We start from the raw sequence: 12,811 nt of genomic DNA, 5'->3' as shown, positions 1-12,811 counted from the left end.
TGCGAGTGTGCTTGCGTCTGTGATAACCTTGCTCATAAGATATCTTATGCACCCTGAACATATTTGGTTCATATTCACACCATGGCATCCTACCATCAAGATCGACACCTTATAAAATCTTGATGGTCATTAGTCAAGGTTAAAGTTAAACTTCGACAACTTTTTTCACTTCATTTTCCCTTCTGTATACTATGTCATGTGATTATGGTATCCCTTAAAGGAATATCATGTTACTTAAGGTACCCATTGAATACTCACTTACTTCTGTTATGCCCTTTCTGAATTAATTTCTTCTGTGTAGCATATCGTGTGACATCTGGCATCTTGTAAAACACTTGCCTCTTATGTGCAACATATCAAATGACCTTCTGGTAACATGTAGCGAACATTATTACTACTCAGTAACGCAACAAGTGAGTCCATGTAAAACGTAAAATTACAAATTATGTTTCTGCCTCATTATAGTGCGTAGCTGCGACATAGATATATAAACTTGTTCCATTGTACTGTGTATGTCGGACCGTTAAGATATTCGGCTTTTATTTTATCAGAATCAAGCCTAATGAATTTGCGATAGGAAAGTATCCTGACTATATTCAAGGTCACAGAGGCCCGGGTTTTAAACATGCATGAGCGATCTTAATCGGATTAAAGAAAAGGAATCTTTCAGAAATTCCGATATTAACTAGTATCGCAGGCCTACCAATTGAAATCTATTACATGTAGGGATCTATATATTATAATGACCCAAAGAAGTCTTAACGTCCAGAAAGACAGGACAGACACCAGTAAACTTATGTTGTTTTTTAATTTCAACAGATGTGAGTCATTTCCAAAAGTTAAGTGAGGAAACATCACATGATTTTGACTTTCACTGGAACAGCGAACCACAGGCGATCGGTAAGTAACATATATGGTATACAAAAATTATACTTGGGTATTGCTTGCGAAACATGGCAACATGATCATAATTCAAACTTAAATTCTGTAAAACTAGGGGAAAAAACTGGATTTGGGCACACTGATTGCACATTCAACACTCAAATATGTTATTGCCTAAACCAGCGAGCCTCGGGCTATTGGTTGGTGTCTGCAAGCAATCACTTACCATTAAATGAAACGTTTTAATGCAGAAACATGATAGACGGTGTACCGGAAAAACGGCAAACGATATTAAATGTAAATAAGATTAACGATCCGTGAAATGAGGACAAAGCGTTAAGAAAAGAAGGACTGATATTTCCATCAATCCAAAACGCACGCGAACAAGCAGTGAACAAATGACAAGGTGTTTCATGATAATAAACTGAATATTTTAAGATTGATGAAATTGGCGGACATAAAACTAAGTTTTTATTAACCTGTATACAAGAAACCATGATAAATGAATTTATCTATATTTTCTAGTATAACCTGAAACTAGCTCTCTAGATATTGATGTATATTTCACCTGTCGTGTACCCATCATTACACAAAAAGTTAAAGAACAATAGTAACAATTAAATGTGTGTATTACATTGAGTGTGAAATGACAACTAAGTGTTTGTATTAGTAGTATCAGCGAAAGTTTTAAAAAGAAAATATCCGACAGTTTATGTTATGTGCAAGAATAACAACGAGATGTTTACATTTATTCCATGTACCTGGTGAAGGTATTGAAGGAAATCATGTATAGAGGTGAACAACTCAATCATGTACCTGTCGGAGTTATTGAGTATGGAATATATATTAATGTTTACTTCACTTATGTGTTCTTGCCGAAGGCATTGAAAAGAAATAACAACCACAGCTTAACGTCTCTACCACGTAAGTTTCGGAAATATTGAATATGAAAAAAACTACTAGAGGCTTACGTCGCTTTCGTGTACCTGCCTGAGACATTTACCATGAAATAACAGTTAGTTAGAGGTTTACTTCTCTGACGCATGTCCGTCGTAGATATTAAGTCGTAACTGTTGGGTAAATAGACTATCCGTAAAATATCTTCGTGTAGCTATTGATAATATATCATTCCAATGTCTATTTTAGTGTGTGCCTTTCCCTACGTCATGGCGTTTACACAAGACACAATAGAAATTCGTCTGATCATTAACGGTAACTTGGTCCACACCATGACTCTTCCTGACCTCAAGCTTTTCACATCAAAGGTATATATGCAAATTTCACGATACTAATCGTTTACATTTAATCGTGCACATTTACATTTTAACATTTTGCGAGGGCTACTTTAGCATCCTTGTACTAATGAAGACGGTTAAAGATGGTCACAACACATGCTACAGTGTCTGTTAGTGGCAAAAAAACAACTTACATTTCGTGATAGACATCAATTTCGCAAACCGTCATTGTGCGTAGAAGAAACTGTTTGCTTCTGAATCTTTAATGGATGACGATGACGCGTTGTGTCAATTGAAGATCACTCTGATATATATTTTACCTCTGACCTAAATAAAAGAAACAGCTTTCCGTGCCTATCAAACACACTTCTGATCACAGGACCTTCATACCTAGTATTTGATTTAGCTTTTTGAGGCGGTTTGTCTTGTGTCAGGAGTAGGCCACTCTGACCTAATTCTGACATTTGACCAACATCAATGAAAAAGTGTGTCCCGGCTGTGTTCTATTTCTTTCTATACTACTTATCACTGTTGCGCCATACTCTTTGAAATGGATTACCGAGTCAATGTGTCATGTTCAGTGTATCAGAAGTAGGTACATTAATGAAATACAGCATACAGGTTGGTCTTTGCATGTTTTCATGTAAACTGGTTTACTTTTATTTTACCATTCCAGTGCGACATATACTTCGCTTCAACTGTTGGAACCGGCTTATCACCGACCGAGAAAACGAGAGGGGAAAAAGAAAGTGCCTCCTACTCACCTCCTCCATCGCCATCAGGTAAATAGACCAGATAAGATATCTGTGTCGTTCCTGTGTTCAGGATAAAGCTACAGGAAACCTAGAACACATTTAATTGTTAATGAACTCCATACTCATTATTGTTTACATTTTAATATAGACAATATAACAAATAAACTATATTAAAGCTAGACTGATCCTGTTAAATAATACCACCATCGTCCCCTCCCTCTCAAAAAAGAATTCAATGAAAAGTTTCAATATGGGACTGAAGCTTGAACTGATTTACTAACCTTATAGCGAAATTCAGCTTATGATCTTCAGGCAGGCAAATGGTAAGTAAAGAGAGGGAAATCGCATGAAAACTCTTCGGTAAAAGGAAGATTCATAGCATTTCTAATATATGGGACTTTACAACCCGGAGATACTTCATATTGAAATCTAAATCCTGAGACAGAATATATCCAGAATCAGAATAAGACATAGTAAAAAGAAAAGCGGAACGTGTTTATCTTAATGAATCGACACATCGGCTTAGAAACTGAAGTATCTTATGAAAATTCTTCTCATACTGCGGGCTGTCCGATAATGGTCCCAAACATGGCTCCGATGTTTTTAATGTAACGAGAGAAACATCGATTTATAATCACTATGGTGAACAGTAGAAATATATCTGATCCCCTCCCTCCACCACAGAAAAAAAGAGTACAATGTAATAAGACAGACGGCTATTAAACTAAATTTGGCGTATTGATTATGATATGCATATAGGTCATTTTTAATGAAACGGTGCTATTTCTCTTTGTTCTGGACATAAATAATCTACACTTGATCTTAAACAACACTTTCATCAACGTGATTACCGACATCATGAATGAGTAAAGTTATGTTCTGAATGTCTGAGTGGTTTGTACCAAAATAATCTTAAGTTATGAATGTCGGATGGGTTTGTACCAAAATAAAGTTATGTTCTGAATATCTACCTGGTTTGTACCAAAATATTGTTAAGTTCTAAATGTCTACTTGGTTTGTACCAAAATATTGTTATGTTCCGAATGTCTACCTGGTTTGTACCAAAATGATGTTATGTTATGAATGTCTGCTTGGTTTGTACCAAAATATTGTTATGTTCTGAATGTCTGCCTGGTTTGTACCAAAATATTGTTATGTTATGAATGTCTGCTTGGTTTGTACCAAAATAAAGTTATGTTCTGAATGTCTACCTGGTTTGTACCAAAATATTGTTAAGTTCTAAATGTCTACTGGGTTTGTACCAAAATATTGTTATGTTCCGAATGTCTACCTGGTTTGTACCAAAATAATGTTATGTTATGAATGTCTGCTTGGTTTGTACCAAAATATTGTTATGTTCTGAATGACTGCTTGGTTTGTACCAAGATAATGTTATGTTCTGAATGTCTGCCTGGTTTGTACCAAACCAAAGATATGTTCTGAATGTCTGCCTGGTATGTGCCGAAATAATGTTATGTTCTGAATGTCTGAGTGGTTTGTACCAAATTAAAGATGTGTTCTGAATGACTGTCTGGTTTGTACAAAAATAAAGATATGTTCTGAATGACTGCCTGGTTTGTACCAAAATAAAGATATGTTCTGAATGACTGCCTGGTTTGTACAAAAATAAAGATATGTTCTGAATGACTGCCTGGTTTGTACCAAAATAAAGATATGTTCTGAATGACTGCCTGGTTTGTACCAAAATAACGATATGTTCTGAATGTGTGCTTGTTTTGTACCAAAATAATGTTGAGTAATTAATATAAAAAATATTTGATGAAGTATAGGGGTATTGCTTCACATCATCTTAGATTGTGATAGATCTCAACGAAAAAAAAGAAACTCCTATTCCCAAAGAGTAGATGTTCTTATAACACAACTAGATGCAGATTAGAGCGTGACGTTTCGATGCCTACACTGTCGCCTTCATCTTATAACACAACCTGTAGAAGATCAGAGAGCGACGTTTCGAAGACTAAATGGATGTTCTTTGAGTCGGACCCCAAATCTTCTGCTGTTCTTGAATAATATTTTGTATACACATTCTGCGACGTTTTCTTTGAGTGTTTTATCCTGAGGCTGGACTAGGATATTTCAGCTCCTCCAGGCAGTTGGTTTGTTTCCCTCTAAAGGATTGCTGTGGACATCGGTCTCCTTGGGCGGGAAGAGCAAGCTCGTTAGCGTGAACCAATTAGTTGAGGTCCTTCTTTTATGAAATGCCAAGATTCTCTCGCATTTTCATTTGAAACATCCTTGTGTGACGGGGAAGCAATGTTGTATACACGGTGGGTCTCGCCTACGCTGAGCTGAAGAACCGGATCTTTAAAGGGGAAAATAGATTATACATAATACAAGTATTCTATAAGATCTGAACCCCCTCTGAGTAGAGAGGTAGAATGCAATTATGAAATAAGTGTAAATTGTTTTCCCTTTAGTTTCGGTGAAGCAATTTCAGAAAAATACAGCCAGCTGAGTGGTACGGGTGCTATGGGCCTCTTTTCTTAGAATGTTCTTTCTGTAACCAAGCTTGTTGTTAATAAGCATTGTGTGTTTCAGGTAAGAGCCGTGTGAACTCACAAAGTATCTTCAAGATTCCGCTCTCGTGCCTTGCTGGGCAGATGCAAACTGACAAGTCACCTCATGGATCTCCATCGTCACAATGTGCCACTCTTCTGGCTCCAATCCTAAATAATGGAGACAAGTCACCCCTACAGTCTAAACGGAGTCCTCTAATCCGAACGAAATGTGTTAACACACAAGACAAGGTCAGTTTCCATATAGATACAATATCCAATTATTTTCAACTTTGTTTATTAAACTAAAAATAGAAATGAAAAATAAACATCTTTCAAAATTTCAGTACATTAATGGTATATAGAAATCGAAAGGCTTATTAGGTCTTCATGTTTAATACGATCGCAGCTCCGTATAACAACAATCCTTAATTTAAAGTTATTTAATAATAGGTATTTAAAAACCCATATGGTCTTATGTATAATACGATTATAGGTCTGGATAATAGCAACCTTTAATTAAACATCTATTGGAATTTATAGGTTTCTCGGGTCTTCATGTTTGATATGGTTATGGAATTAATAATAGAATCCTTTACAAGATAAAAATGTGAGTTTGTTTGTTTGGTTTTTTGTTTGTTTTTTGTTTTTGTTTTTGTTTTTGTTTTGTTTTTGTTTTTTTTCGTAATCTAATGAAAACCTTTTCTGTCCTGCTAATATTCATTATTACTTAGTAATAGAGGTTTTTTTTTAACTACCTTTTTTTATAATTTTTTTTTTTTTTTTTTTTTGAAGATTTTCAACAATACATGAAACATAACACATCAAACATTCCACTCTCACATGGCCATTTTCACTTAGGTACAAAGGAATGTAAATAGAGTAAAAAATGAAAGCCTGGCATTAAGATTGATACTAAAGTAAGTGCTATGTTATAGTGTACCGTTTTTAGAGAACTACCTGTTGCATGGACTGTGTATGTTGTACAGGAGACAAACGAATTACACCTATTAGTACATATTTAGAATAAGACATATTATTGTATTTATGAATTAAACTGTATTATACAGTTGCTCTGTCCTTCTAGGACTCATCAGTGATGCTAAGGGCCTCAATTATGAAGCCTAGGAGGCGACTGAGGAAAATCAAGTAATAGATGTAGCAGTCAAGAATTAAGAAGGGGAAGGTACATTAGCCAAACTTGTATTTTTATGTAGAAAATATATTTTTAGAACAAGAAGTACGTGTGTTCATCCTAAGCTGTCACTTTGCGAATGAACAAAACGTCGCAGGCAGATCACGGCAAACCTTGGGGAAAAAAGACATGTATATTGTGTTTTGTTGCATTATAGGTAATGGTCAATTATGGTGCAAATTCATCTTTATACACGTAAGTGAGTGATGGTGCAAATATAGTGATTATAAACAACCGTAATTTACAGAAAAGGATGTGTATGGTAATGACATACCTGCGATACACATGTGTGGGCTACATCGACTATATTCGTTCGCTGTTACACTTATAGCTAGGCGCAATAGCTGCAATATATAGTGGTATGGTGTCAATGCGTTTAAAAATCATTATATGGTGTTTCTGATTGCCTGTTTATTCTGTTTTGAAGGAGAAAGATCGGCATGACTCTTCAAGCTCCGACTCTGGAATAAACATACTAAAGCCAACAGAAGGGGCAAGCAGTCCGCCTCAAAGTCCTTATCAGAAGTGTGTGGGACATATAGACTTCGCAGATCATGATGTTCTTTGACAAATAACTGAGTAACATTTTATAAACACACTTAGATAGGAGGTTTAGCAGAAACTGTAAAGTCTAAGCTCTGGCATATTTGTACGATAATTCTGCGGAGTAATTGCATCCGCAACTTCATTCTAGGTCAAGTGAAAACCAGAAAGAGAAGTAAACATCAGAACCAACAAACGTATCATTGAACTTCACACGTGTCACTGATATAGAATAATTTGCAAACTGATATGGAAAGTACGACTGATACAGAAATGTCACTTATTTCACAACATAATGGTGTGTTATATCGTTAGTTTAGGTGTAGGCAAAGGTACGTGGCGTAGAGATTTTGATGTACTTAAACGGTTAGGTTGCAATAGGTGTGACAATAGTATGATATGTCGTTAAAATATTGTCAACTAGCAATTCAGTCACTTTAATGATTTGTGCTCACATATTTTGCATAAATCATATTTTAACGTGTACTAGTTAATACAAATAGGATTTTCCCGTCTAAATTTCCTAATCTATCAAAACATACACATGTCTTAGTATTTAAGAATGGTAGTGTATGGGAACATAAATATTTATATAGAAGTCTCAGGTCAGAGCATTTATCACCCGAAACTATGTACAGACTTGAAAAAATCTTGCTTGATTCTTTCCAATAAGTCTACAGTTTAATATAGCAATGCCATCACATCTCAAATCTCCGTAACAGCCATAACGTGATAAATGTGGTGTACATTTAGGAGTCAATGTGCTTTTCAATACGAACGTTTAACAATAACACAGAATAATGATTCAATGTTTGAGTAAATGAAACGACTACGCGATACACAATTAAGAGTCGACGTTGTAGTAATCAAAACAATAAAAAATAACAACGTGTCAATAAAGTCACAATCAAAGCTCAAATTTAATCAACTAGGACCAAATATGAACGAAGAAATATTTACAAGAACGCACTTGGAACAAACGCACAAGAGAAATAAAACAAGATGTTCCTGAAGAGTAAGCGGTTTTTGCTTCCTCGAAGACAACCGCGATGGAAATCACTTCTATGCTCCAGAGGTTACAACCATTTTCGCTCAATGCATTCCTTGAACATGTTATTACAAAATTGAAGGCACAAATAATTTGATTGGTTACAGGAGAAAATACTGACCAATCACATGCTAATACGCTCCTTTTTAAGATGGAAAATATTCGTTACTATATGCTGTTGTGCGACTTTGATATTCGTTTGATGTACATCAAACGATCAAACTGGTGTTTTCATATCGAGTATCGAGGATGCGTTAATCTTGGTCAATACAGGTATGTAAAGTCACGTTCCCACGATAAACCACGGAACCAAAGGGTAAACTGATGAGCAAATGCATTTTGCATAAGATAAGGAAATATAATATTTCTTATTGAGATCATTATGACGATCCTAAACCTGACCCATCATCTCACCAGGTCACCAAGGTCCAAATGATCGTTTAGGTTATGCCATACCGACGGCGTCCAATCTTCAATCATTTTTTTCAACAACCCGTTATAAGCCATGAACTACGAAGGGGACTTTGACCAAATTTGGCCAGAAACATTCATGGGCAACTCAATTCTGTACGCATATGGGATACACACAGGATTTAATGGTCTCGTCACTAAAAAGTGACTACATGTTACACAACTAGGCTTTAATGGTTTCGTCACTAAAAGAGACTACATGATACACAACTAGGATTTAATGGTCTCGCCATTATGAAGAGACAACATGATACACAACTAGGATTTAATGGTCTCGTCATTATGAATAGACTACATGATATACAACTAGGATTTAATGGTCTCGTCATTATGAAGAGACTACATGATACACAACTAGAATTTAATGGTCTCGTCATTATGAAGAGACTACATGATACACAACTAGGATTTAATGGTCTCGCCATTATGAAGAGACAACATGATACACAACTAGGATTTAATGGTCTCGTCATTATGAAGAGAATACATGATACACAACTAGGATTTAATGGTCTCGTCATTATGAAGAGACTACATGATACACAACTAGGCTTTAATGGTCTCGTCACTAAAAAGAGACTACATGATACACAACTAGGCTTTAATGGTCTCGTCACTAAAAAGTGACTACATGATACACAACTAGGATTTAATGGTCTCGTCATTAAAAAAGTGACTACATGATACACATTTCAATAATCTGGTCGTTAAAACATCTCAAGATACGTAAGTGATATACAAAGGTGTAAAATAATCACAAGATAACTTTGAATGGTGCAGACATAAGCTTCCCTTAAGCGTTACCTCTCATCTTAATGATTGATGGTCAGAAGTTAATCTATGAATTCCATTGTTTTTCTTAAGAGTTTGTAATTTGGCACTCAATTCTTCGATATATATAACTTGAAATATGTTATCCAGGGGGTGTATTGTATTTAAAAGACTCTTTGAAACGATCGATGCCTTCTTACATAGAAAGGGTACTAATACGCAATCATGATAATCATATGATATATCTGATCAAGTTAGGTTCACTTATTGCAACGACGAAAGCTAAGAAGTAAATGTATGACAATTTGTTGTTCTTTGCTGGGGAACAATACATGCTACGGTATAGTTCACTTTGCGTAAGAAAACATGTGTTATTTAACTGGTTTTCTATGGTATCAATGTATTCAACCTCTGATAAATATACAACAATGTAGCTTCATTGTGATAGCATATCCATTAAAACTATAGATATATAATATTCAATGGGAGGCAATGTATAAACAAATATTGCCTGTATATCGATACAATAAATTACAGTATAATCAATACAATGATATATGTTATATCTATATACTATTAGGTTGTAACATTTTATGCTTAACCTGACACACATGAATGTGTTTAGAACACTGTTTACTATTTAGATTACTGTAAACTAAATTATGTTGTTTCATTAATAATTATGTTTTCATGTTTAGTTATTGCTCAGATCACATTCTCGATGACGTATATATGTGACCGAATTTAGTGTAATCTGTTTTGGTGCATGTCTTAAAACTATCAAATCGCCACAACCCATTGATATGGTCTTTCACTCCTGATGTGGCGTCAAATCGTCATGCATCCTAGTAACACAATTATTCTTATCGATTCAATACAATTTCATTAATAAACACACTTCTATAAATATTGCTTTTACCAGTGTATATTTCCTGTTTTAAATCTGGTGCAGATGAACAGTTATTAGCTCACATATCTGCAAGGCCAGCAACTTATCTCGTGTAAGGTGTCCGCCGTTCCTCGTCACCATTTCCTTTTATAAGACACCTGGATGACCACAACGCACATGGTAGTGAAAATGGCCAGTGACATCTGGCTATAAAAGGCTACCGAAATTTTCAAATGAATTGGGTCAGATGACTTAGAATAGTTTAACCACTTCTTTTCAATAACTATTGGCTGGTGGTATTTGTGTGGTGGTTTGCTTGGAATTTGGATTTTCAGGATTGCAGAAATTATCCAAACTGCAGAAAAGGGTGAACAATTCATGCCCTTGGGTCCTCTTTTTCTTAAAGGTATTGTTACATACTCCTAGTGCCTTAGCTGCAGGAAAATCATTCTGTAGATTACAATGTGGTCCCCTCGTTCTTTGCATTATCGTATGCAGTAAACATCGGAAAAACCGACGATAAACTTATGAAACGATAATCGAGTTTTTTAGGAGTGGTATACAGGACTAGTTGAATGAGCTCGTACATTTACAATTAAAAGGTATTTCAACAATCGTCTAGTTCCTTAATACATTATATTCAAGCTGTATTTCAGTTTCTGTCTGTCTGTCGTCCGTAAATTCATTAACCGTCAACCGATTCCAATGAAATTTCACATCAATAGAAAAGACCATATGCAGATGTGCATGCAATATTTTATTTTCTAAATATCTTTCGCCGTTGTAACTCTGTCAACACATTGTACTGTAAAAATAGTCATTCACAGAACTCATTTTTGTCTCAAATCATTATGAAGGAAAGTCCGTTAGAATTAAACAATAATTTAACTGAATAAAAATCAAGGTCACTGTGTCAAAAGTCTAGGTCAGGGGTTATGGTCCTATTTGGTATCTGGTCACGGATGCATCTTTTGTTGTGAAACAAAGCTGGTTGAAATTACGCAAGGAGTCAACTGATCGAAAGACAAGGTCACTAGACCAGTGATCAACGTAAATATCTCTCACAGTCTCAACCCATAATGATTCTTCCACATTGCTGCAAAGACATTCATATTTGCCAATATAGGTCCAACAGTCCTTCTTTTAATCCCATCAATACTTATCCTGCACTTTTATAATCTCTTCAGTGAAGTCTAGCTGCCCCAATGTTAGGGTTAAGGCATTTCCTATACAACAGTTCTAGTTTGTAATTAAGCATCAGTTCAATACTAACTGTAATTAATGTAGTCATTTGGTTTTGTTTGTACTGCGTCATAATTTATTCAAGTGTATCGTCAAAGTGCTAAGAAACGTGTTAGAGATACACCGAATACCACCTTTTCCCTTCAAAACTATTTTCCCATGGGGTTCATCAAGATCAATATATATATATCAGTACATGTGTATAGATATATCGCGGCTGGAAGCTTATGAATCGATATTTACTCCTCGAGTATTGACAAATTTCCTCGCTTATTGATATACATAGGATTGAACGTGAGGAATGTGTACCATCTTTTCGCGTGTTGTCATTCCTCGGTTGAAGGATGCTGGATGAATATCAACTCCTCGAGTATTGTCATAACTAGGCTGAAAAGTGATGAACATGTAATTATTCCTCGTGACTTAACTTATTCCGGCTGGAGACTAATAGTTGTATACTGATACCTCACTTTTTGGCAACTGGCTTGAAGCTGATGAACATGTATTTACTTTACGCTAATTGATATTCCTTGCTTTGAAGTTGATGAATGTGTGTCATCTTCTCACATATAGGAATATCCTAGCTGGAAGTTGATGAATATGTGTCATCTTCCCGCATCTCGACTTATACCGGTCGGAAGTTGATGAATATATGTCATCGCCTCGCATTTTGACATATCCATGCTGGAAGTTGATAGATGTATTTGATTTACTTGCATCTTGACAATATATCGGCTGGAAGTTGATCAATGTATGCCATCGCCTCGCATCTTGACATATTCCGATCGGAAGATGATAAATGTATGTCATCGTGTCGTATCGTGATATATCCCGGCTGGAAGTTGATGAAAGTGTTTCATTTCCTCGCATCTTGATATATCCCGACTGGGAGTTTATGAATGTATGTCTTCTTCTTACATCTTGACATATCCATGCTGGATGTTGATCAATGTATGCCATCGACGTATCCCGGATGAAAGTTGATTTATGTGTGTAATCTTCTAACATATTGTCATATCTCGGCTGGAAATTGACGAATGTTTTTCATTTTCTCGTATCTTGAGATATCCTGGCTGGAAATTGATGAATGTGTTTGATGCACCCGCATCTTGACAATATCTCGACTGGAAGTTCATGAAGGTGTTTCATCTCCTCAAGTCTTGAAATATGCCGGTTGGAGGTACACGAATGTGTTTCATTCTGTCGTATCTTGAGAGGACCTGGCTGGAAATTGAAGAATGTGTTTAATCTTCTCGCATCTTGA

General features: G+C 35.7%; 1 protein-coding gene across 1 annotated transcript in view; it reads left to right on the top strand.

Annotated features, from left to right (window-relative positions):
* The window catches only part of LOC132556926 (GTPase-activating Rap/Ran-GAP domain-like protein 3), a 148,591-nt gene extending 138,548 nt beyond the window's left edge, over window positions 1-10,043 (top strand). The window contains exons 24-28 of the mRNA XM_060221381.1: window positions 820-900; window positions 2,029-2,147; window positions 2,794-2,899; window positions 5,432-5,640; window positions 7,011-10,043. Coding sequence (XP_060077364.1) covers window positions 820-900; window positions 2,029-2,147; window positions 2,794-2,899; window positions 5,432-5,640; window positions 7,011-7,151 — 656 coding nt within the window. The 3' untranslated portion in view covers window positions 7,152-10,043. The remainder of the gene's footprint in view (window positions 1-819; window positions 901-2,028; window positions 2,148-2,793; window positions 2,900-5,431; window positions 5,641-7,010) is intronic.
* The last annotated feature ends 2,768 nt before the right edge of the window (window positions 10,044-12,811 follow it).

The sequence above is a fragment of the Ylistrum balloti genome, unplaced genomic scaffold (assembly GCF_031769215.1).
Source record: "Ylistrum balloti isolate Yb309-2 unplaced genomic scaffold, AGI_CSIRO_Ybal_v1 Utg370608, whole genome shotgun sequence".
NCBI classification, from domain to species: Eukaryota; Metazoa; Mollusca; class Bivalvia; order Pectinida; family Pectinidae; genus Ylistrum; species Ylistrum balloti.
This window is presented reverse-complemented; position numbering and strand designations above follow the sequence as displayed.